We start from the raw sequence: 27418 nt of genomic DNA, 5'->3' as shown, positions 1-27418 counted from the left end.
CAGGCACACACTCATTCAGTGACCTGAGAATATTGATACCACGTTGTTGTGGCCATTTAAATGGCAAATTGTTTTGACTAGCAGTAAAGTCTGTAAAATAAATGAGGAAATGCATGAATGAGCACGTTTTCTTATTGTATGGACATGTGAGAAACTAAAGCTATTTTTAATTTACATAATGAGAAAGCAATTAAGACTGTCTCCATTTGTAAGTCCTTTAATATATTTACACAATGTTTAGCCCACCCCCCTGGCTGTATGTGTATTTTGTATAATTTTTTATGTTTTCATGTGTATTATTGTAGTCTTAACTGTACTTTGACTGTTTATTGAAAAAAAAGAAAATAATCTATTTCAGCCAAATCAAATTATATTTAAATTATATTGATAAATGATCGTTATCAGTATTCATTTCACTTAAACAGTATGAATTTAGCGTTTGTTTTGTAGTATACAGACATACAACATATACTTTAAAGTCTTGACTAAAAAAAATAAAAAATATATCTTGTCACATTATTTGACATAAAAAAATAAAATACCATAAATATGAAGAAAATATAGACATCTTCCACAATTTATGAAAATGTAGGCCTATGTATTATTTATTTAAATGTATGCATTATTCCACAATATTTAAAATTATATGCCATAGAAAAATTTAAGCACTTGAAACTATTCCAAAACAGCAACATTTTTTTATTTTTTTTAACAAATGCATTGTGGACAACAACAATTTTTTATCCAACATAAAGCCTATAGCACAAATAAAATTGTATTATTTTAGAGGTATTGTTTTGTCTATAGGACAAGAAAATCGAATCTAACTTTAATTTAAAAGAAAAAAAAGCTAGACGAAACTTGCTATACTTGTTATTGTTGTTAGTTACTGAAATACAGCCCCGAAAAAACGGTGCAAAACGTTGGGCACCGGTGTGAGCCTGAAGGTGCCCCAGCTCTTACTTCTCGCCTCCCATGTGACAACTAGCCCCGGCGCCGGCGTGCCCTACATGCTGCGTTTTTAATATTAACCTCTAGATGGCAACCAATACAAATGAAGCGGCTGAATCCGTGTCGCAACGGTCGCACATTTACCCCTCCATCCCCGATGAATGCACAAGTCCGTTGCATTCTCAAAAAAATAAATAAATAAAACTTTAAAAAATCTAAGATAAATGTAAACCTATGCATTAGAGAAGAGAATGCGACACAACGCATGGGGGCGTGGTCTGTGATGAATATTAACCAGAGAGGCGTGGCTTGGCTTCACCTGCTCTGAGGAGCGTGCAGCATGCAGCGCAGTACACAGATCGCTGGAGCAGAAGCATCATCAGCAGCACAACAGGGAATCCAGTGGAAACACAAGATGACTGATGCTTACTTTTTCTGAAACAGCAGGTAATTTAACTACAGAGTTTGTAATATATCCTTGACATTTTGCATGCGCTTTTTTATTACATCTGTGTAGTTATCATTAATAGGCATCTTTGCGCATAATCTGTTGTAATGTAAGCGGAGCCTGCTGGGATCTCTACACGCAGGTGAAGGTGACTGGGAATGAGTGCCAGAAGTGTCCTTTAAAAATACCGCAGTGGTGTGCAATCTGATGTAGACCACACGCAGACACAAACTAAACTCTTGTTATAATGATCATGAAAGTCTATCTATCTATCTATCTATCTATCTATCTATCTATCTATCTATCTATCTATCTATCTATCTATCTATCTATCTATCTATCTATCTATCTATCTATCTATCCAGTAAATGTGTTTAGCAGGTGTAGCTTTGCATTAATAAATCTGGTGCTATATATGAGACCTGTGATTTGTATGAAGTGAATGGTTCTGAGTGATTTATCAGAGATCAGTTTGAGTTTCTTTTTTTCTGGAAGTTGACCAGGGGGTGAAAAACCTATATGTGAAATAAAAAATTAGCTTCAATGTAGCATTTTTATTAGCAAGTCTACTTATAAATATAAAACTTAATCAATACAACCCTGCTAAATTAATATTAATTATTAATAACATTTAGACTTAATAAATTGTTAGCATGCATTTGATCTTTGCGGTGTTTAGTTTGACCAGAGATTGGATTAATCCTGTTTATGTCCTCTGTTTATTTCCTGTGCTGTATTAAATGATCATTTTTAATAAATTTTCTAATAATACACATAAAATTGCATCACTGTGCCAGAGAATGGAAGAAAGGAGTGGGTAACATTTATTTCTGTAACTAAAAGATGCATTTAGACATTTTAGACTGAAAATAAGCCTGGAATAACTAATGCAAATTAGGGTGGGGGGAATTAGTCCATGTCATCAGAAGTGAATACATAATTGTCTTGTTCTTATGGGGGGTCTTCTTTACTCTTATAGGCTTACTACGTTACTTTGACAAACAAACTATGAAAACGTCTTCAGAAACAGTGGCATTGTTATTTGATTTAATTAACCCAAGTAAGACAGATAATGTGCTCATTAATGACATCAAAGTAACAGTAACTTGGTCTTTAACATTAATCTTGTCTCTAACGCACTCAGAAGGTCTAATGCATTCTTGAAAGGTTCGTTCTTTCCATTATGTCAAATCAAACATGTTATTTTACTTATCTCAGCCTAAATGAGAAACCTATTGTACAGCTTTTTTAGGGGAATTAGTTATAATGTCTGATGGAATGGATGCATGAACTATTTTGACATGCATAATTATAAGTAGCGTTTCAGGATGCTGTAATCAGTATTGGAAATTAGACTTGAAAATTCTCATTGAGTCAAAATCTCTCACGACTCTTTCAGTGCAGCTAAACTAGATTAAGTGCAGATGGAGAATTAGTGAGATATGCCATAACATCCCACATTTGGGTGATTGGAGGTATTTCTTCACCATCTGTGGAAATGTCAGACTGGAAATATAGTATTTATATTGTTCAGCTGACAGATGGCTATATCAGAAATGATTCCTTTATGACTCTCTATGCTTGATCCTTCTGTATGTACTAACTACAGTATATGGCAGGCAAATTTACTTTTCCAGCCTGTGATGTGATCAAGTTGATGTGTCTCTTGTCCATACTACCCTGAGCAGGGTGCTTATTGTAACAGGAGACGTGTTAATGCTTATGTGTTTATGGTACAGTATATTTCTGAATAGATGAAGTGATATGCATTAACCCAGCAGCTTTCCAGTGAGGTACAAGAAATTGGAGCAAAGCAGAACCATTTATATTCACTTCAATGGGGTATATAGTGGCTGCATCTATTGTATCTAGCCTATATCCACTGCATCCATATCCATTTCACCATCACATAATGGACAGCAAACACATTTAAGCGATCCCTCATAATATACAAATCATTTTTGTGACTCAAAGTGTTTTGAAATAAGGTTTTCTCACTATAAACTGAATCAAAAGCTACAAAAATTGCTTTTGAGGCAGTTCTCCAGAGCCAAAAAATGTGCATCCTCCACATAGTGCATCATGCCAGAAAAAAAGATTTTCGAAGGAATAGTTCACGCAAAGCCGAAAATCTGCTGAAAATGTACTCATCAACACTCAGGCCATCCAAGATGTAAATTAGTTGGTTTCTTCAACAGAACAGTTATGAAATTTAGCATTACATCAGTTGTTCACCAATGGATCCTGCAGTGAATGGGTGCCGTCAGAATGAGAGTCCAAACAGCCTATAAAAATATCACAATAATTCATAAGCAATCCACATGACTCCAGTTCATCAATTAACATCTTGTGAAGTGAAAAATGCTGCATGTTTGAAATAAACAACAAATCCATCATTAGTATGTTTTAACTTTGAGCCATCGCTTCTGGCTGAAATATATGTAGAAAATCCAGTAACACTTTAGAATAGGGAACACTTATTCACTATTAACTACGACTTTTCCCTCAACAAATTCCTAATTTGCTTCTTATTAATAGTAAGGTAGTTGTTAAGTTTAGGTATTGGGTAGGTTTATGGATGTAGAATAAGGTCATGTAGAATAAGTCATTAATATGTGCTTAATTAGTACTAATAAATGGCTAATATTCTAGTAATATGCATGCTAATAAACAACTAGTTAAGAGACCCTAAAATAAAGTGTTACCGAAAATCCATAATCCATAATAGCAGTAGCAGTGAAAAAGTCCATCTCCTGTTGTCCTCTCACATCACAATCCATCTATTTAGAATTGTTTTGGACAGTTTTTGCTTGTAAATTCTGCACGATCTGTGCATATTTCTCTCCTGATTCAGACAAGACTACTTTTTTGATAAAGAAAGCAATGTTATGGATAGAGGACTCATATTTTGACCAGAAGCAACGTTAAAATCATCTTGATAGATTTGTTTATTGCAAAACTGCAGTTTGTGGATTACTTAATTACTTGTGGATTATTGTGATCACCTGTTTGGACTCTCCTTCTGACGGCACCCATTCACAGAAGAGGATCCATTGGTGAGTAAGTGATGGAATGCTAAATTTCTCTAAATCTGTTCAGATGAAAAAACAATCTCATCTACATCTTGGATGGCATGGGGATGAGTAAATTTTCAGCAATTTTTCTGTTGAAAATGACTGACTGAACCTCAGAGTGACCAAGCGAAAGCTTTGTTTTGTTTTACTCAAAGTCAGCCCTTTAATATGAACCATTTATTGCTATTTTATAGCCTTTTCATCATGTGCTTGGGAAGTGAAGTTTGTTTCTTTTGCATTTGATGTGCTTTTATCCAACTTTGTTGTAAGTATTTTATCCGGTTGTGTTCTTCCTGAGAAACAAGCACCATGCTGTACCAGCTACAGGAACGTTAATTGTTTTTCACATTTTTATGCGATTGCCTGAGGCTTTTTCATATCTCTGTGTAGTTTGATAATAGCATTTGATACAGTAGACATACATTGCATTATGAAATGTTTAGTGGATGCATTTGTGTATGACGTGTTTTCTCATCAAGCCATCTGCTCTTGATATGTGTCTCAGGAAGGAAGAGGCTTACTCATTTTTTCTTGCCATTGCAGCGGGAAACCAGAGCAAGGATGAGTTAGCAGCCCATGACTGCACTGCTGGAAGCGGGAGCGTGTTCTAGTGAATCAGCATCAATTACACAACAGCATTATCTTCAGCAAAGTACTGCTGGAGGAACCTGCCTGGATCTTAGCAGAACCTCAGTGCATCCTGTTGATCATGCAGCCGACCAAACAGCCCAACTTCATGCTGATGGTTCTTGGATACCTAATACCTGTGATTTGGGGTTTTCCATTTGGACCGGTTCTTGATGTGGATGTCACCCCCAGGACAACTGTACATGTCAAAGGTAAGATTATTTACATGTATTTCAGTGTTTTGTGCAATTCAGAACTGAATTGAGAATGCTTTTTTTTTGTTCTAAATTTTTCAGTTTCCTCATATCATATAATTACCTAATATCTGATTGTAGTGTTGCAGATGGTATGGTCTAACAGCTTATTTTCTAATAAAATAAGATTTGTGTAAATTTTATACCTTGAATTTCACATCATGAGAGCATTTACTTAGTTTCCATAGTCAATTAAAGTATCAGGTGTGTCTTGCTTCATTCATGGGCCGAGCTGAATGTGTTTCGCACTATTTTGCCTGTAGTGCTGGAGGCTATGGCAGGTCTCTGGATATTATTAAACAGCCCTTCTCACTTGTCCTGGCCCAGTTCATGAGATTCACACAGCAGATGCCGTGAGAATATAAAGTGAGGTTAGGTCACACTCACTTCTGTGAGGTTAGCCTGGACTAACATGTGGGCTCTCAGTGTGTGACGAATTTGATAATCTATGTTTCTTTTTTTGGAAAGAAATTAACACTTTTATTCAGCAAGGATGCCTTAAATTGATCAAAACTGACAGTAGACGTTTACAATGTTACAAAAGCATTCTATTTCATATAAATTCTATTCTTTTGAACATATTCATTAAAAAAAAATCCCAGTTTTAAACTGTATCCTGAAGATATGGTAGTTACTGCATACCAAAGGTGTGTGTGGTGTTTCAAAGAAGTCAGTAACTTGTAAAATGGTTTGGGTGAAAACCTTAAGAGGCCTGAACAAAGTCATTAAACCAATTGTGAGCCAGGCTTTATCAGCAGTGGGCCTCACTGATGCTCCTAAATCTGTCAAAACTTGTTGTCTTTATGCTTTGTGCACCAAATGGGTTCCCAATAACTGTAGTAGAACATTAATAGCTGTTATTGATTAATAATGCCTGCAATTTGGAATAAAGCCCAAGCTTTTTCTATAGCTGAATGTTCTCTTGGAGTAGATTTTCCCTCTGACTGCACTGATGAAGATAAATGTGTATTTATCACCACAGACTCACACCAATTGTGCTATTTCTGGCTGGTCAGGATGCTTGAACAAATTGAGCAATGTTTTGATAGCACCATAGAGCCAGTGTTCACATTTTTAGGTGGAATTTGCCTATGCACTATGAGAATATGAGATTTGAAAGCATTTTAACATCATAAAAATGACAGTCACCTTTTTACTTAATTGCATGTAAGATAATTGACATACTTGTAAAATGATTGAGGATGTTATGACATCTTTACCCACTCAGGTGCTTAAACTGAAGTGTTGCTAAAGTTTGCTGCTGTATAATGGCTCATAAAATCCATTTGTGCTCAGACACTGCAGATCTTGTTCATGTAATTTTGTCTTCATTATTGTATTTTTCTCCTTGCCCTGTTTGACTCAAGTCCTTGACCTATATTTAGGCTCTCTTGGGATGAGAGGCAGAGCTAGAGCATACAGAGAGAGAAGGGAGAGTGTACAGACATGCATGTAAAAGTGGTGAATCTCTGCTAAATCAAGCTTTTGTCTTACAATATATCTATTCAGGGAGAGAGTTATAACGTTGAATTCAAGAAGAGATCATTTTGTGGGTGTAACAAAAGGTGGTGACTTGCTTTAATGGTTTGCTGTAGTGGGTTTGAGTACATGGAATGCTTTCTCTTTATCTGCTGGTCGTTGAGTTCATGGCTGTCTGGTTTTCGTAGTGCTTAGCAGACCTGAAGTAATGCTGAAATGAAATATGTATGCATGTGTAATTCGTCTGGGGTAGCAGGACAAGGGTAAAAGTGCATCTAGGGTCTTTAGAGACATCTATCTCTGATTTTTGTATCTGTCTACTATTGAATGTCTAAGACCTTGAGATGTTATACAGTAATTTTAATTAATTAATTTGTTTGTTAAAATAGAAAAGTTATTTTAAATTGCATATATATATATATATATATATATATATATGTGTGTGTGTGTGTGTACTGTATATGTATATATGTGTATGTATATGTTTTTATTTAAATTAGCTGTTTTCTATTTTAACAGCAATGGAACTATTTAATATAATATTATTTATTATTATTATATTTAGGGTTTTTTTAGGGGGGGGTTTTATAAATATAAATATTTTGTAATATAAGAGTCCTTGCTGTCACTTTTGATCAATTTAATGCACCATTGCAGAATAAAAGCATTAATTTCTTTCAAAAATGTGTGTGTATTTTATATATATGGGGAATTCTTTGTGAGAATAATCTCTATAAAATAAATCCTTATGCAGCTATCACAAACAACTAAAGCAGTCTTGGAAATTCATTGGTCAAAAGGTGTGGGTAGTTTCTGTTGAACGTTTTATAAACAAAATCACAGTATGTGAGTTAGTCTCAGTAAGGTCAGGAGATATTTCAATCGAGGCAACTGCTGTGGAAAAAAAGCTAGATCTATATTTACTGTTCGGGCAGAAAGGTAACATTTCTTGAAAACCCTGAGGTTTACAGAAAAGGCACTTAAAATACACATCTAACATTCACTGTTTGTTTTAAACGTGCTTTGAGAGTAACAGCTTTCCTCTGGGACTCATAAAAAGGTAGGCTTGATAAACCAAAAGCACGGAATCCAGCCCTCTGATGGAGGGGGTTTTATCTGCGTGGGGGTTGCTGTTGTCTTGGTGACAGGATTTGAGCGGTGCCATCTACTTCCTTCTTTTAGTACAGAAATAACATCAATAATAAACACACATTTGGGGTTGCTTACATTGGCATTATGCTACAGATTATATTTTACATTATGCAAAAAGGGTTCAGAGTGTCTGAGATGGATTTTATTGTTCTGGTAGAGAATTACTTGTTTTTGTTTTTTCCCCACGCATATACTTCCTGGTCGTTTTTAAAACCAGTTTTGATTTCCTCTCCAACCAAAAAAACGAATTTCCCTGGCAAGAAACAACTTAAAAAACTTTTTGAAGTTCTTTTTGTATTTTACGTTGTGTCATATCTATGAGTCACGATGGTTGACTAATCAGCTATTTTTATCTAGATGTTTTTGTTATATTATTTTGTTTATGCTAACACCAAATGTTGCACTTTTAAGACACTAGCTATACCTGAAACGCATACTGTCTAGTTAGTAAAATATTTGGATTGAAACTTACTGTGTAACAATTAAAAACGTATGTTCTATATAGTATAAATATGGAATGAAATTCAGATGTACTACATCCGCCATATTATTTCTGTCACATGACCTACCAGCGTCAGTTGTGTCGCTTCACTGCCATTCACAACTCCTCTCCCGTGGCTTCATGGGATAGTAAAGTTTCCACTGAATGCGCACTACAGAATGTTAGTGGAAGTAGTAGGTCATCTAGGTATACTTTAAGCCGAATGTTTTTCAGATTCTATGTATTCGGACATACTACGTACTTTTTCGCCTAATCTATAGTATGAAAGTAGGCATATTTGGACGCAGTGACTTGTCAAGTTAAAAAAATGGCCAACTTTTTAAAACTCATCTCAAAACCCCTGCATTCATTTTTATTTTTGAGGCATCTGCTCTGGTAGACCCGCCCACTCTGAAATCTCATTCATCTAGAATTCCAGATCAACATTCTCACTTTGAGTGTTGACAGACAGATTACTAATCACTGGGAACTTGGTTTACACTTGGTTTGGACACCACAATGTTGGTGATCAATTCACTGCCAAGGATTGGAACCAATCAATGACCGTTATTGCTTTTTTTGACAAAGTATTTATCAAAAGGTTTCTGAAACAGATTTGTAGTTATCTCACTTTAAATGAATTGAAATGAAAAACACCTATTAAATGTCAATTCATTTAATCAAGTATAGTGGACCTTAATGTTTTCAAATATAAATCGTTGGAGGGGCCGCATGCGAAGCAGGCCCAGCTGTAGCATTGGCGATGCTGTGGCCATGAGGCCCAGCACTCTCTGAAACGCTTTGAGGGGGTGAGCGGTGCCGCTTTTGAAGGAGGGCGCAAGTTTCTGAATGGCCAGAGCGCGTTCCGGCGCTACCACAGCTCTCATCTGAGCTGAGTTTAGAACTGTTCCCAGGAACGATACCCATTGGCGAAATTGACTGAGCTGAGGAGGAGGGTCCTGTGTGAAAGTAGCTCCACCTCTGACTGGGCCAGAATGAGCCAGTAGTCGAGGTAGTTGAGAATCCGGATTCCCATCTGTCTTAGAGGGGAAAGAGCCCCATGTAATTCGTAAAAGTGTGGGGGGAAAAAATTTGTTTATTTGCAACAAACACAATTCCCTCTGCACCCGGAAATGAACGGGGTGAGAAGAGGTTTAAGAGAGGCTCTTTGGTGGGCGGTCCGGCCACGGCGGGACTTGGACCTCTCCTCTTCCTGCCCTGCAGATCAGGAAGACGCCGGAGGCGCAGGGTCCAACACTATCCTGGGTCGGGGGCCCTGGCGCTTCGGAAAGGGGTGGCGTCTGGCCGAGCGGGAGCGCCCTCGTGTCTGCTGAGTCTTGGCAGGCTGAGGGGCGGGAGCGGCGGCAGGTGCAGGCTTCGTGGGCTGCTGAGTCGGCGCAGGTTTACGGCGACTAGGAGCAGCTGCAGAGCTGGAGACCCCTTTTCTTCAGCGCCGTCAATTGTAGTGAAGCAGAAGTACGGAGGCGAGCAGAGTAGGGGGAGCGGCAAGATCTCGTGAGCTTGTTGTGAACTTCAGGGAAGAACTGCGAGTGTCGCTGGCGAGGGGCCTCACGGCACCCTGGCAGGAACCACTCGTCGAGATGGTTGCGAGAAGGCTCCTCTCGTGGAGACCACTCCAATCCCAGCTCTTCAACTGTCTTTGAGAGGGCACGGAAAAGTTTGGCAAAAAACTTTGGCAGCGCTGGGCGCGGACGAATGCGGGGGTGCGGAGTCAGCTACCGAGTCCAACAGCTCCTCAGCGTCCGAAGCTGCCAATGACATGCTGTCATCGGCCAGTTCTTCGTCACTTCCCCCGAACGAGACCAGATCGCTCGCGCTTGCAGAGGGACGCTGGTCAGGTCGGGAAAAAAGGGACGGGAGAAACATCTCTGTGTGGCAAGAGCGAGGCACGCGGGATCTGAGCAATGTGAGCTCGCTCTCAGCCGGGCGCTGAGATCCTCTGCCCCGCTGTTTTTTCTTCACAGGTCCCTGGGAGGAAGAAAACGGGTGGGCGCAAGGGGCGGAGTCACTGTCTGAAAAGAAAGCGATCCGTGAGCGCAGAGAGGCGAGACTGATGTTCTCGCAGTGAGAACAATCAGAGCCAACGAGCGTGGCATCTGCATGGGATTTCCCCAAACAGGAAACGCACTCGCTGTGGCCGTCATCGGTGTGCAGGGAAGACCTGCACGAACCGCAGTAACGGCGCGGCATTTGTAACAACAGCAATTTACTCTTTTAGAATCGCGTGAGATTCGCCGGATGGCGGCAGCGAATGGGACCGGAACTGCTGCGATGCTGGAGCGCGAGGAAAAGGCGAATCAGCCGAGCAGGTCGAGGTTGCTGGGTCCAGCTGCAAGGCTTGTCAACAGCGAGTAGGCTTCTGGGATCAGCGGAGGCAAAGTCGTCGTCGCTGAAGGAGAAGAAATCTGAGGATCCTATGGCAGAACGGCCGCTTATATAGCCAGATAGCCCCGCCCATTCTGGCGGGATCTGGCAGGCTTCGTCGCCATAGGCTCGTGCAGCTCCGCTGCCGACCCATTGGTTTGTTTTTTACACACTGCACGAACCAATAGTCATGCAGTTTCACTGCGTGATTGAATAAGACTTCAGTTCAGGAGAAAAAAGGCTTTTTCCCGTATGTGTCTTTATCAAAACGCAGTACGAGTGGAGTATCGACAGGGAACTCAACTTTCTGAAGAAGAATCTGGGCTCATATTATTTTATTTTGGTGCACATTACAATACAGATCTCTATTATTGTTAGTGTGTGTTAAATATATTATTAAAGCAGTATGTAGTGGTACTGTGAGATATGTAACTAATAAGATTAAATATATTTTGTAATCCTGGAGAAGCTTGACTGTGGTTATGTAATGTTGATCACGTCTGAAGCTGACTGTTCTCACCCAGTGTCAGTATTTATTTAGTCATCGCTAGCCCCCTAGCAAACACAATTCCGATTGGACACATGAGCACTGCGGCTGCCCGCTCAAGTTTGTTTGGGCCAGGGTTGGAGTGAGTCAACAGTCAAGTCACACACACACACACACACACACACACACACACACACACACACACATGCTACAAAGATGCATGGGTTTGAAGCATGAGGTGAGAGCTACAATACTTAACCCTTGTAGTGTGTCCTTGGGCCATAACACAGCCTCCCACACACTGTCATTTTTCATATGTCATATATTCATAGTCAATTATACTCTAATATAAGAAGAATGCAAATTCATACAGACACTGCATGCACAATTTACATATTACCGGCTTGGCACGAAGTTTGTGTGGTTGAAACTTGGTTCCAGTGTTCATTCTAGGGAACAGTAAACAAACCACTCACACTGTTAGAACACAACAGGAGGCCTTGGGCGCTGTGTTGACTCTACTCATGGATTTGTTCCCTCAGTGATGCACAGAGCCAGTCTGTTTTTATAGGCTGGTGTGGTAGGGCAGTTAGTGCACTAGCAGGCCAGAGGCTATTTTTCGTAAGACCCTTATTTGCCGTTATTTTATGAATAACAGCAGTTCCAAAAGAAAGTGGTTATTAGAAATTGTGATCATGGAGTGCTGCAAAAAATTAGATAGATGGAAACTGATTTCATTTATACAGTATGCATGTTATCCTAGAGTAATTTTGTTTGTTTAAGCCTACACTCCTAAAAAATAAAGGTTCCAAAGGAGGGTTTTTGCAGAAATTGCATAGAAGAAACATTTTCTGTGAGCAGTACTAAAAAGAGGCACTTTTAAAATAATCTAAAGTACCTTTTTCTTCTTTAAAGAACCTTTTGTGCAATGGAAAGGTTCCATGGATTTTAAAGGTGCTTCATAGACTTATATATACCAGTAAAGAGCCTTTATTTATAAGAGTGCAGCGTGTGAACCCGCTTCCTGGTCTCCTAATTTTAAACATAAATAAATGCAAGCTTAAAATAAATAACATCAGTGTATTCTTTATTGAAGATTTACACATGCATTTACAGTTAATTTAATCATAATAAATGTATTAACACAAAATAATTACATTTTAATACGTATATGGAGATTTTCTGTGAAAGCATGCAACAGGGAGCAGTAGCAAGCATAATCATCATGGCATCCATATACGTTGCAAATATATTGTATCTTCATTCCCATGTTTTAATTTATGCAGGTAGCTTTAAACTGGGACTGTAGTGCTTCTGGACATTTTTATTTTTTGATAATCTTATTTGTATAGCACCTTTAATCCAAGAAATCCATCTCAAAAATAAAAAAGCAGTACAATAAGCATCAAGTTCTTCATGAAAACAAGCTAGTTGGCATCTTTACTATCTATTGGTAATATGTTCCATAGCTTTGGGCTTAATTGTCAAAGATAGCATCCCCAGTATTCTTTAAATTGCTGCTGGGAACCTTTTTTAACAGTTTTATGCTGACCATATATTATAAAATTAATATGAGGCCATTTTTTTGTATTTGGTAGCTAATTATTTTAAGTCTTAAGATGTGATAATGAGATTTTTTAATTTGCAATGATTAAAAAAAATACATAGAAAACACACACGTGTGTGTGTGTGTGTGTGTGTGGGTATGAGTGGCTGTGTGCGTACATGGTCCAAGGACACACAATGTGCTTTGAGCTCAAAAGCTTTTGTGTGATCCCTCAGTTTATCATCAGCTCTGCACTCATCACTGTGTGTGTTACAGTCACTATCTTTCTCCTTCTACACAATGAGACACAAGGATTAACAACACACACAGAATGTCGTCACTTTGCCTGAGGTCTTGAATCGTGTTTGCATAACTTAATATTTTCTTTCCTGTTATGAGTAATTTTAGCCTCTGGCCGTCCCACGCGTACTGCAACCCGTAGGTCTGCGCTGACCTTTCTTTGATTGACAGTTTAGATCCTCATAGCCTTGACTTTTTGGTTTATACTTTCACTAATTTTCACGCTAGCTCAAACACTAGACCAGTACGGCTTGTTTTGCTCTTTTAAAAGCCGTCAGAGCTCATAATGTGCAATGTAATATAAATAACCAGTCTATAACTATACTAATTGAAGTGTCAGTTAGTTGCAAGCTGTATGTGTTTGGGGGAAGAAAAAAAACCGGCTTAGCTGAATCATTTGTTAGGTAAGCAGACTGCACTTTCTTTTGATTCAACAAAAAAAGAACCATCTAACAAAAGTAATATGTTCTGGAATTGGACTACAGTGGTTGTGCTGTATGTCTTTGGAGGTACACACACAAAAAAGGAAGGCTCAAAAGAATCATTAATTCGAGAGTCAGACTACTACTGGTTTCTCTCTATGCTTTCGGTTCATTAAAGCTGCAGTACGTAACTTTCTTTGGTTAAAAATGATCCAAATTCAATATTTGAGCAAGTACATAACCAGGCAGTGTTTAAAACTATCGCCTCACTTTAGCCCGATTCACCACGGTTATCTTATAATAGTGTTTTCTAATTTGAATGGTATGGGTAGGTTTTCGCGGGAAATTCGAGCATGACACTGCGTCATTATGTCATGTCTGTAAACATAAAGAAGTTGTCCCGGCTTGTAGGCTATTGCATGTGAGGATCCTGCAGGAGGTGGAACGTTTATAGCCTTTTCTCACAGCAGCTAGAATAATTAAATGTCAAAAAATCATTTTGATGGCGGACTGTAATCCAGAAAGGATTATATAAAACATATGGGAATGAAATTAAATTATATTCCAATTTTAAATGTGCTTCTGATTACAGATAGCCTGGGATTACACAAGATTCGTCTTTCGAAGGGAGCATAGTTTGCTTTTTGGGTTAAAACAATTTCTTATGAAATTCGAATGGTATGACAATTAGAGATCAGACTGTACAGAAATTGAAATCTACACGCTAATTCACACTATACTCATAGTCACGCAATGCTGATGTTGTTAACATAAACAATTTGAGAATAAAGTATAACAATAATAATACTTTGCACGGTTTGGTGTGATATGAGCTAACCGATCTTTAGATTAAACCACCATTGGTAGCGCGATTTATTGTAATGCTTTTTTCCTCAGTTGGTCAGAACAATCGTGGCAGACTTGTTACTTGTTCAGATGACAATATACGGTGAAAATAATTATTTGGGTCATATATTCCAAGACGTAGAATCTGTGATTACTAAGTACAGGATTCACACCGCTGCGGTGACTGACTGCCACACATAACATTAGATTCATCCGCGCTGGAGCCGTGCCAGAGCACAACCCACGCAATGAAGATAAAGCAAGTAACTGCAATTCCAGGTTTTCAAACAGAGATGGCGACAAAGAGCCAAAACGTACGGACCGCAGCTTTAAAAATAAAAGGCTCATAAAAGTAATTTGTTCAGGAATTGGACTACACTGACTGGTTACATATTTTTGATTCAATAAAAAGAACAGACTTGGACAGAAACTGGACTACAGTATTTGCACTGTATGTTTTTGATTCAACAAAAAGAACTCAAGAGTCATTTGTTCAGAAATCAGACTACTATACTGGTTTCACTGTATGCTTTTGGTTCACTAAAAAGAACCGACTCATAAGAGGCATTCATTTGGGAATAGGAAAACACTGGTTGCCCTGTATCAAAAACTTTAGAAATACCAAAATGGTGCACTCATGTTATTATGAATGCGAGAGAGTGCAACTAGCAGTATAGTGGAAAAAGTGCCGCCTTACAAAAAAAAGAGCCAATCAGGAGTTAATAGCCATCATGTCACTGCAGCTGCTGTTAGAGGCTCTGGTTGTCATAGAAACAGTCAATATCCTGAGACACGCTTAGGGCTGCAAAAGTGCATTTGCTGGACCAACCTAAAATATAACATTTTTTAATGCTATTTGAGCATAAGAAACAACATATATGGGACAATTTATGTAAGATTTTGTTGCTAATTTGAAATATTCTTTAAATGTAAGTTTGGCAAGCAGTTTTTGAGATTTCAGATTTCCCCATTCAAGTAGAAGGCGTTCAGAGGTTCTGCAAAAATGGCCGCTAAGTGAACAGACTTTCCTTGAAAGGGACTCTCTTTTTGCTTTTGATCCACCAAAAAGCAGAGTGTTATTCATTCTGTAATTGGAATACACTGGTCACACTATTTGTTTTGTGTTGCTGATTCAGTTGCGTCGTCTCTCAGAGTATTTTAGTATGCTATTCCAGTGTGCAGTCTTTAAACAACAATATTTTTGTTCTTTGCTCAAAAATATAATGGAAAATATGATGGGGTACAAATCTATTTTAAATTCTAATTCTAAATACCTTGGTATTCCATGCTTGCATGCTGGATTTACTGTATATTGTTGCTGATGCAGATTTTAGCACCGTGTTTGGGGGGATGGGTGTTTTGAGAGGTAAGGGAAGGGCATTTGAGGGGTACCATGGTTGATATGTGGCCTAATACTGCCAAGTCTCATCAGCATAGCCCACCCGTCTCTCAGTATGGGGCAGGAAATCTCAGCATGCAGTGTTGTAGATGGGCAATACAAGTCCTTTACCCTTCAGAATGTGCCTGGGTTTACTTTATGCCCTTAATTTGAGGAAGCAGACCACCCAAATACGTCAGTGTCTCAGAAAGACACTTTATGATTGCGCATGAAAACAGGAAGTGTTAAATCCACTACTTTTTACAGCACCTTTTTGCTTTCCCTGACTCTTTTTATTGTTCCACCCACCATTTATTTTTTTACAGTGAAGTTTGATCTTAATTTGTGGAAAAGCTGTCATATTAATGCAATTCATGCCATACCTTCTCATTCTGCTGAATTAAGCTTTATTATTCGGTTTCATGGTCATGTTTTCTTTGTAGTCATTCAGTTTATTCATAGATTGCTGATAATGATTTAGCTCTCCATCTGTTCATCCCAGTTCAAATATTTCCAATAATAGACAAAAGAGTGTAGAGCTATGAGTGGGTCTCTATGTTGTTGACATGATTTGGTCATGTTTGTCCCTATTTTTCTAACTGGGTCTCTCTCGCTGTTCGCAGGGCTACTGGGTTGTAATCATTTCCGTGGAGTTGCAATGAACTATAGTTCTCTGTTACTGGAGGACGGACCAGGGTTGTTGTATGTTGGGGCCAGAGAGGCCATTTACAAGCTGGACACCTCAAACATCTCTGATACCAATATCTCTCTTTCTGTGAGTTGTGCCTTTGTCACGATATTTTCAATATGTTTCACTCCTCTTCCTAATACAGCTGGGCTGATCATAGTTGTTGTTCATGTCTGTATAACAGCTTGAATGGGCAGCGTCTGCAGAACAGAAGAGGCAGTGCCTGAGCAAAGGAAAGAACAATCAGGTATTGCCATTCTTGCTGTGTAGGATATCCTCCCCTAAATCAACTCAATGTCATGTAATTGATTCCCAGGGAACAAGTACTGGTAAAATGTATTAGCCTAAATTCACTTTAAGCTGCTTTGGATAAAAGTTTCTTCCAAATGGATATATAAATGGAAAACTACATATAAAGCATGAAAAGGTGTACTTTTTGTGACACAACTGTTAGCCAACCAATACCAGTGGGCATTTACTTCCAAATCTACAATCCGCCAAAACTATTCAAATGGAGTATTCCGATGAGGGGTGTCAAAACAGGACAGAAAATGATGTTTTTTGATGTCAAATCAGTGGACCTCGAGTAATGGTACAAAATAATAAAAAAGGCAGTTCATGAGTAAAAAAAAAAGTTTTTAAATGGTTTTATTTAACAATAAGAACCCAAATTCACACTCTCAAACAATAATAAACATTTCTCCACAGAAGTCTGCGTATGGTACTGCATCATGTATCTTTATTTTATTTTTTTTTAAATTTAAGAGTTCTAGAATAATTTCTTCCTTGTCTCATCACAGACTGAATGCTACAATCATGTGCGGTTCCTGGACAGATACAATGACACTCACCTGTACACCTGCGGGACGCATGCCTTCAGACCACGCTGTGCTTACATAGTGAGATGTTTACCTCTCTCATTCTGTACTTCATATTGCAAAGAAATTGTGATCATGAATGTTTTATATTCTAGTATAAGATTGAGCATGGTGCTTATAAATCTCCATGTTTTGCTCAGGATGTGGCACGCTTTACCTTTGTGCGTTTTGAGGAGGGAAAGGAGAAATGTCCTTATGACCCTACAAAGGGCTACACTGGATTCATAATAGGTAAATAACTTAGATTCATAAGCTTTTTTCATAACTTGCAGGTTTCTTCTTGTGTGACCTATAAGATTTGCTGTTACAGATGGTGAGATGTACTCTGCCTCCCAGTATGAGTTTCGTAACATCCCTGATATACGACGCAACTTTCCCTTCCCCAACTTGCGGACGGACGATGCCCCAACAAGATGGCTACAGGGTTAGTTTTTGAAAAAGAAGAATGTGAATGGTTACTAATGTGTTCTGAGTGGTTTTTAACACATTGCTATTTGAAAGTCATAGCAGTTTTTTACTCACTGTATCATCTACCAAGCAAGAATCAAATAGTAATAGCACACCTGCCTTAGAAAGCATCACTAATAATTCAATACTCTTAGGCAAAATGTTTTGATTCGGTTAAAACGTAAGATATAAGATTAAAGGGAACAGAAGATCCTAAAGGAGTCACTATATTTTAATCAATAAACACTGTACTTTGAAACTTCTCAGACCCACAATAAGATCTGTAAGGCTCATAATTGGTCCATTGTGGTGTGGGCAGCAGTTAATGCTGATGTTCTTTCTCGTAGAGTCAGATTTTGTCGGCTCAGCGTTACTCAGAGAGAGCATCAACAGCTCCATTGGGGATGATGACAAACTCTACTTTTTCTTCACGGAGAGGAACACAGAACCGACAGCTTACTCCAGCCAGACCAAAGTGGCCAGGGTGGCCCGTGTGTGTAAGGTAAAGTTTGGGATATATATTGAAGAGGAACAGTTGTATGTTCATCTGTATTTTTCATATCTAGTGTTCAAATTTGCATTAACAAGACATTTTCGCTCCTAAGTACAATTCAAATGAGCTAAAATTATTCAGAGCTCTGTGACAGCGCTAGCCTGACCTCATGTCGCCACACGTTCCTGGAGTTTCTACGGTTTACCACTGTTGCCGGGCAGATAAAGCCCCACTACCCAAACTATCTCTCTCGTTCGCTTTCCTTCTCCCACACATGCTCTCCCACCTGCATTACTCTCATCTCATTTAGTGTCTTCATTGTGTTCGGATAAACCACCCAGCATTTTCCCCTCACCGTTATATCTTTGTTTATTTCACGTCTGCATTCACTCTGCAGCTAACACTTTACGGCTTTGGGAAGCAGGTCAGGTCCCTTACTGTTTGACTTACTGAGTTAGGAGGGAAAGAAGCTCTGGTCCAAAGTAGGCCACACTACGCACACACACACACACATATATACGGCCGATTACACACATGTAAGCATCCACGCGTATACACTACTGTTCAAAGGTTTGTGGTTGTATTTTTAGTTAACTAAATAAAATAAAACTAAATAAAATTATTATTAGTTGTTGAAAAACTTAGTTAGCATTTTAAATAGATTGGTTAAAAACACTAGTCTCGTCCCAATAAACAAAAGTTTTGGTGTAAGTTCAATCAAGATGTTAAAGAACAATTTGAAGAAATTGTTTTAAATTAGTCCAATTTGTCTTCTAAATGTAGGCAACCCTTGCTTACTATACATTAAAAATCTTCTGTTAACTTATGTTGTGTTCAGTCGGTGAGAAATTATTTTAATTAAGCAGGTTCACCAAGGGGAACAGTAATCACCCTTACAGAGATTAGTGCACAAAACAACAATAAAAGTTAATCAAATCACTAATTAAGTACAGCAACAAACTATTAATACTTCGTGTCCCTATAAATCACCATGCTTTGACCCTTAAAAAAAAAAAAAGTTACTAGAGAAAATACACAAAATAAACATTTAAAGAAATATGTGATTTCCACAATTAAAGTCTAAATAGCAATTATTATATGTAAGGTACTCTGTATATTGCTTTTCAGTGTTTATACATCATAAATACATTCCATATTAATTAAGAAAATATTTCCTGTCAAATTAACAAAGCATGCCTTGCTGTGATAATGGCAATAATGAGCAGGAGGGAAATTATTATTCTGTCTTCCTCAGTTTTCATGAGCATATGTAAAATTGTACTCTCTCTGTTTTTCCTTTGCAATCTGTTTCTCGACATTTCAACTTTGATATAGTTTGTCTAACAGATTGAAAGTTGTTGTTTTTTTCTACTGCTAGTATACACAGTGTACATTTTTTGAAATAAAAAGAATGAAAATCTTATGGGAAAAATAGCCATTTTCAGTGACACAAATATCTGATACTTAGATCATGTGACATTGCTAATAACTTTTGTTATAGAGAAACTGTACAAAAGGATATATTTCCTTTACTCTTAAATTTGAGCCAGCCTCAGTTCTGGTCTTTCTTCTTCTCGCCTGAATGTGAACTGACACCACAATTAGCCTGAAGGTCCTCGTGTTACAACTAGAGCCTGATGGAGCCTGTTTTTAAGCAGAATGCTGTTAGCACATTTAGGACAGATTTTTGTGCCCACAACTGTGTCATTTCAAGCTAAATGTTTAATTCAAGAGAGCTTCACATAGCAGTGCTTGGTGCATTTGGCTGTGAACGACTCTCAGGAGTATATTTGAATTATGCAAAAAGCCATGGGGTGGGTTGGTAGAAATTCCCCAGATAATATTTTTTTTCCTGTTCAGTATACGTCTGATTTGACAGTTGACAGGGATTGCGGTGTGATGCAAAGCTACATAATCATAATTTATCATTTAAACTCAATTATGTCACATCCCATTAGATTGTAAGATGGGGCGATATTATGTTCATTATTTGTTAATATTTTTACAGCTACTTTAGTATGACTCATGCCCCTGAGGAGTCAGCTTTAAAAGAACTGCAGACTATGCATAATATGTATATTGTGTTGTTCCTACTGCACTATTGAGTTAATAAAAATGAGCCACACTTTTGTAATTTGCTTGGATTTTTATATCAGTTGCTTTTTGTTTGGCTTTCACAGGGGGACATTGGAGGACAGAGGACTCTTCAGAGGAAGTGGACGTCCTTTCTCAAAGCCAGACTGGTGTGCGCCATTCCTGATTATGAGCTTTATTTCAACGTGCTACGCAACGTTTTTGTCATCGAGGGAAGCAACGTACACGACAGTGTCTTTTATGGTGTTTTTGGACTTGAGTGGTGAGAAAATTCATTAAGATTGGATTGTAAACCTGTAAAAGGTTGTGTACCATTCAGAAATGAATTGCAAATGCCTTTTAAATTCCAATTTAGTTCCTGAATTTGAATTATGGTAGCAAACAGGATGCAGAATTGTAATTTAAACTTAAATATAAGGAAATATAGTTTATAGAACTATAGATAGATAGATAGATAGATTCAGAGCAGTCAAGTGTGATGTTATCACTTCAAATTGCAATTTTGGCACCACAATGATTTTGCTTCAAACTTAAGGCTGCAGTTAAACATAAGCCTTCAGTTTTAGTGGGTTGAAATGTTTTACAGTGAGAAGGGTGCTGCAGTCTCATTAAATGTGATGTGAACTGAAGTAGCATTAATCCTCTAGCATGTGACCCTGTTATCTTCATTCTTAACATTTTTTATGACTAAAAGATTTTAGCATGAGAGCCCATCTCTAAATATTCCCACGTGCTTTCCTCGCTATAACAGGGACACTCACAATAGGACACAGGGTACTGAGCCAGTATTTGAATTGGCAGAATCGAGATCAAGAGAGGGAGAGAGAGAGGGAAAGAGAAAGTATGCAGAGTCATGCTACATTAAATTGTCCTTTAAATGTCTACAAACTAGTTGGTGACCATATTCTCCCATCAAACCTGTTTCCAGGTAGTAAACAGGATGGAGCGCTGAGTGGCAAACCCTTTTATCGGCCCGAAGGGAGTAATAACATCAGTCTTTCATTTTGAAGCTTTCTAGTGTTATGTCCTACGGGTGAAAAAAAAATGCAATGGGTTTGTTTTTGTCCTTGTGTGTTTTATAAGCTTTATCTTTCTCCATAAGGATACAGGTTCAGGGATTATCATTTGTAAATTTAGACAACACTGCTTGAAATATGACAAGTTGGTTTTGTCTTCATCCATCACACGCAAAGGAATTAGTGAATAATTCACTAAATTTGCCCAACAGCATGTAAAAATTGGGTCTTTCAGCAATGTTTGCAATTACACAATGGTGTCACTGATACTCAGGATAACAGACTTGGTGTTTATTTACAGTTGAATTTTTAAAAGAAATATTCTGGTTTCAATTCAAATTTATATTGGCAGAATATATGAAATGCTGTTGACTTGCAACTGACAACAGTTTTGACTTATAACAATTGTGCATTAAGTAATGTGTGTTAGACTATAATAAACATTCAAATACACATTGGGCCAGTTGCATAAACATAGCCACTATGTTAAAACTGTGTCTTAAGAGCTAGTTCGACCAAGAGGTAATTAGTCTTTAATTATTCAAATTGGGCCAAGCTACCATTTTGTAATTAACTGTAAAGAATTATGACCAGTCTTTAAGAAAACAAATTAGATGACTAAATCTTTAAGACTAGTTCAAGCAGTTTATGCAACTGGCCCAATGTTTTAAAATTCTTATCACAACATTAAATATACATTAAATATGATACTAATGTGATAAAATGTAACAATAACATAAAATGATGTATCAACCTGGTTAATCAAAAATCAAAATTAAACTGTTTCTACTATTATTATAAATGTAGTGGGGAAAAAACATTTACATTTAAAATTCAATAATGTGCTGTGATCAATAAATTACTGCAAACATATTTTGTTTTTACATTTTTCTGACTATAAACGAAAACTTAATTTTTTTGTCACTATAATTACATTATTTAGGGATAGTATAAGCACTTACGAATACGAGTTTCACATCTCATCATTTCATTCTCTTTCTCACTGCCAGGAGAAATGTTAAGATGTCTGCAGTGTGTCAATATTCACTCAGAGATGTCCAGACAGCTTTTGATGGGCCTTACATGGAACTACAGGACACCAAATGGAGGGAATACACTGGGAAAGTTCCAGAACCGAGGCCTGGCTCGGTGAGATGCACTAAATCAAAATAGTCCTATAAACTGTTGCCTTCTAGTGTCTGTTGTAATATAGCAGTAGTACAGCTCTTTGGGACTTTTATTGCATTGTTTCTATTTTCACTCTTATGAGGAATGTTATATAACAGCGGCCTTGTTTCTCTGTAGTGTATAACTGATCAGCATCGGGCCCTGCTCATAAATTCCTCCCGGGATCTCCCTGACAACATACTGAATTTCGCTCGGAGACATACTTTAATGTCCAGACAGATCCAGCCAGTGGGAGGACGTCCCGTGTTGCTCCAGAGGAGAGCAGACTACACTAAGATCGCTATAAAACAGGTTGTGGGTTTGGATGGGCGCGTCTATGACATGCTCTTCATTGGAACAGGTAAGGATCAATTTCCTTTATTAGTTATTGATTTGATTTTGAAATTAAAAAGATCATTTTGATTGATGTTTGATTGTGAAATGAATATTATAACAGTTTGGGGTTGCTAAGAGTTTTTTAATGTTAAGAAGAAGTCTCTTATATATATATAATTTGTAAAAAATATTATTACAATTAAAATAATCATTTTCAATTTTAATATATTGTAAAATTTATTCCTGTGATCCAAAAGCTGAATTTTCTAATTAATTTTCATATTATTCTAATATGCTGATTTGCTGCTCAAGGAACATTTGCTATTATTATCAATGTTAAAAACAGTTGTGCTGCTTAATATTTTTATAGCAATTGTGATACATTTTTTTAAGAATACTTTTAGTATTAGTATTAGTAAATTAGTATTTTATTTGAGTATTTTTGATCAATTTAATACATGGTTGCTGAATAAAAATAGTATTAATTTATTTTTAAATCTTACTGAAAAGAAACTTTTTGAACGGTAGTGTATATTTGGTTTCATAGCTTGAAACTTGGTTTGTGTGCTTCTCTCCAGATGAGGGCTGGTTACACAGGGCTGTGAAGATCGGAGACCATGTTCACATCATCGAGGAGCTTCAGCTGTTTGAGGAGAAACAACCAATCAATAACATGGTGATATCACAAAAACAGGTAACCCATGATGCACCTAGTAAACATTAAAAACCAGCATTAAATCCAAGTGTATAATACAAATGCTTATGGATCCCAAAAAAATCTTAGGATGTGCATTTTTGTTCAACAGAACAGCATCTATGTGAGTGCCGCCGCTGGAGTGGTGCAAGTACCCCTGTCATCCTGTGAGCACTACACCTCCTGTTATGACTGTGTGTTTGCACGAGATCCATTCTGTGGCTGGGATGGTAGAGCGTGTGCTGAAATAGCAGCTTATGATAACAGGTAAAAGCAGACATCTGTTGTTTTTAATAGTAGATATTTACACATACTGTTACAACAGTCCAAAAGTAATTTTTCTGGCAATGGCAGGTGATTTGAAGAAAAATGACTTGGGATGCACAATATAATGTCACAACAATATCAGAGACCAGTATTAAATTTAATTGGCTGATATTGGATACATCTCTGCTTGTTTTAAAATTTTGATATATATAGCAAATTTCAAAAAAGGATTTATCTTTATTGGATATATTTAATGCTGTAATGTTGTGATGCCTAAATTAACTTGCATACAAACTTTTTTATTTTAGTTGTAGTTATGTTTTTATTTTTTATTTTGCATTGTTTTTTGTATTTAGTTTTTTTTTTTTTACAAAGTAGTATTAATAGAATCAATGAAACAAAAAGAATGATCAGAATTTTAATATCAGTACATTCCTAAAAAAAGTTATATATTTTAATTTTTATATACATATTTTTAAATATTTTTGTTCTTATGTCAGTGGAGATGTTTTTGTCTTATGCTTATGTTAAAAGTGTAAGTCATTGTGTCACCACAATTATGAGCCAATCTTAAATAGAAATACACAAATGAAATGAGAAATTGAGAAATTATCAACTTTAGGTGTCTTAAATAAACCTCCAATTAGATAAAAGTTGTTAGAAGATGCGCATCAATGAAAGTCAGACTATTGTTCTTACAAAGTGTGTGTTAAACCACGTAATATTAGCATCCAGCCAACTAGTAAGTAAAGTGACAATTTTTACTCTCATTGGTCTCTTGGTGTTCATTTTCAAACCCAGTGTCCAAAACACATTCACACTATGTTCTGCATGCTTCGATTAATGGCTTTAATAAGTGAAATTCTGTTTCGTATAGGTCCAGTCTCATCCAGGACCTCCAGATGGGAAGCAGAGGCTGTACTAACATTACAAGCGATGGTGCGTTTGCATGGGAAAAACTTCTGAGCAGCCTAGTCAGGTGACTTTTAAGAGTAGACTAATAATGCCTTACATTTTGCCAGGTTTCGTCATGCACCGGACTCGTGCAGTGATGGCAGGAGATGATGTGCTGTTACAGTGTGAGATCCGTTCTAATCTGGCCACCCCTCACTGGACGCTGAACGGTCAGGAGCTGGAAGGTTACGGCGTAGACTTCGGCTACCGCACCGGCACTGATGGCCTCCTCATCATTGGCGCTCAGAACCAGCAAAGTGGACACTACCGCTGTTACGCAGTAGAGAACGGCGTCTGGGTTCCTGTTCGCAGCTATATGGTACGAGTCCAACCCATTTTGCCCCCCGCATCGCATCTCTCGGGAAGCCCAACGGCTTTACCCGAAAGTTTCTTTACCACCACAACTGCGCCAACTCCGAGTCCTTCCAGCGGTCCTGTGGAGCAGCTTCTGTCGCCCCCACCGGCCCTGTTGCCTTCTAGGCCAGAGTTCCAGACCTACAGGCACATGGAGGCCATGTATATCTCTCTGGTGGCTGTTCTCGGTGGGCTTTGCCTGGTTCTAACGGTGGTCCTCCTGTACGTTAGCTTCTGTGCACGCAACTCTCCCAATGCCAGAAAGTACTCCCAGCAAGCTCTGTGCATAACCACAGCAACCGAAAGAAAGAGGAGCTCGCACTTTGAGCTCAAAACCATCTCCAGCCACTGCAATGGCAGAGCAGAGGTGCGTAGCAGAGCGATGTCAAGAGATGGAGAGTTTCTACAGATCGTTCCAGCAGACATCCAGACCACACCTTGTAAGGAACCTCCGGCCGCACCGCCACTTCCTATGCCGCCACCCCTGCCTGCATCGGAGTACGCCAACGGACTGTCGGCCACGTTGCCTAGCATGCTGAGAAAGATGAACGGGAATAGCTACGTACTCCTGGGGCAGACGGACACGGAAATGACGTCTCCGCTTTACCACTCCTTCACCGAGGAGCTGAACAGGATTCTAGAAAAGAGAAAACACACACAGTTGGACATCCAACCAGATGAGAGCTCAGTGTAGCATGATCTCGCACCACTGCTACATCGCCCCCTTGTGGTGTAGAGGCTTACATTTTGTATAAGAGCCAAGAAAACTGTGTGTTGTGAAGTTCTTTGTGATCTCAATATACGACTTTAACTTATTAGGCTTGGCACCTTTGAGAATCATCTTGTGAAAATATATTTGTGAAAATATTGGTTGACTTTGTCAAATGTAGCTAAAGACACCTAGACTGTGGACCTCGAAGTGTAAAAATCACAAGATAGACTTCAATCAAGAACATACAAAACTGAATTTGGTTATGTTGTTTTGTTTTAAAGGAGAAGTAAGAGACTTAAGAACACTGTCCAAAGACTTTCTTAGCAAAGCAATGCATATTTGTACATAATGTGGTATTATTGCGCAAATGCAGACGTTTACAGATTTTTGTTTTTGCCTAATTGCACCTGTTGTAAATAACAATCATTTTATTATCAAAGTATAAAAAATGGAAACTTCTTTGCTCGATCATTAATAATTCAGAAAGAGTTTGGGTTTTGAGCTAGTTGGCAAAATCTCATGAGTGTGAGGGCACATGTTCTTGAGCTTTGGACTTTTTAACAACGCAATTTCGCACTAGATTGCCGTCAGATTTCAGGAGCAGCGAGTGTTAGCACATGCATCGTTGACATCTACAGATACAGAGGTGGTCATTTTCAGAGCCACTCAGCTGTAGAATTCAACGCCTCCTTCAGGGATGAGTTGTGTTGCTCTTTGGCAGTGTGTCAAAAGGAGTGAATAGATCTCAAAATGGAAGAAACACTCTCTGATACATGATTTCCCTGTCAAATGCTGTGCAGCTTTGACAGAATATGCTTTTATCTTTAAATGAAGGAGGAGATGCTCACAAAGGGAAGTAAAAGCCAAAATACCAGGACTTTTGAAGTTTGAGATACATTTAGTTAATTTTATGCAGTTTGAATGCATGACAACAATTGACTGTTTTAAACTCCAGACATAAATGTGTTTCTATTAGGGCTGTCAGTTTATTATTGTAATTTACTCAAAAGAATTAAAAACAATATGATACACTACAACTCAAATGTTTGGAGTTAATTTTTTATGCTCACCAAGGCTGCTTTCATTTGATCTAAAATACAATAAAAAGAGTAATATTGTGAAATATTACAACAATTTAAAATAACTGGTTTCTATTACAGTATACCTTAAAATCATATTTATTCCTGTTATATCAAAGCTGAATTTTCAGAATCATTACTCCAGTCTTCAGCGTCACAAGATCCTTCAGAAATCATTCTTATATGATGATTTGGTGTTCAAGAAACATTTCTTATTTATACCAATGTTAAAGGCAGTTGTGCTGCTTTTAATATGTTTATGGAAACCATAATACATTTTTGCAGGATTCTTTGATGAATAGAGAGTTCAAAAGAACTGAATTTCTTTGAAAAATAAAAAATCTTACTGACCCCAAACTTGAACAGTAGTGTACTGATTATTAATGAAAACTGAAATTAATTTGATTCA

The 27418-nt window shown here is 37.8% G+C and overlaps 1 protein-coding gene across 1 annotated transcript; it reads left to right on the top strand.

The window, feature by feature from the left end:
• The first annotated feature begins 1300 nt into the window (after positions 1 to 1300).
• Positions 1301 to 26965, top strand: LOC306852219 (semaphorin-4G-like). The gene is made up of 15 exons (XM_079388918.1): positions 1301 to 1398; positions 5017 to 5312; positions 16454 to 16605; positions 16703 to 16765; positions 17319 to 17417; positions 17537 to 17627; positions 17707 to 17820; positions 18191 to 18345; positions 20517 to 20692; positions 22457 to 22595; positions 22752 to 22974; positions 23528 to 23643; positions 23756 to 23910; positions 24788 to 24849; positions 24933 to 26965. Exons 2-15 carry the CDS (start codon positions 5183 to 5185, stop codon positions 25910 to 25912), a joined length of 2655 nt encoding a protein of 884 aa, XP_079245044.1. The 5' UTR covers positions 1301 to 1398; positions 5017 to 5182; the 3' UTR covers positions 25913 to 26965.
• The last annotated feature ends 453 nt before the right edge of the window (positions 26966 to 27418 follow it).

This window comes from Barbus barbus (genome assembly GCF_936440315.1).
Source record: "Barbus barbus genome assembly, chromosome: 32".
Classification (NCBI taxonomy): Eukaryota; Metazoa; Chordata; class Actinopteri; order Cypriniformes; family Cyprinidae; genus Barbus; species Barbus barbus.
Note: the sequence above shows the minus strand (reverse complement) of the source record. Positions and strands in the feature narration are given on the sequence as shown.

Bases quoted from the DNA above. Each gene is read 5' to 3' on its own strand.
- LOC306852219 (XM_079388918.1), top strand. From the start codon at position 5,183: ATGCAGCCGACCAAACAGCCCAACTTCATGCTGATGGTTCTTGGATAC. The intron at 17,418-17,536 runs GTGAGATGTTTA...TGTTTTGCTCAG, and splicing joins GACCACGCTGTGCTTACATA to GATGTGGCACGCTTTACCTT. The intron at 17,628-17,706 runs GTAAATAACTTA...TTGCTGTTACAG, and splicing joins CTACACTGGATTCATAATAG to ATGGTGAGATGTACTCTGCC.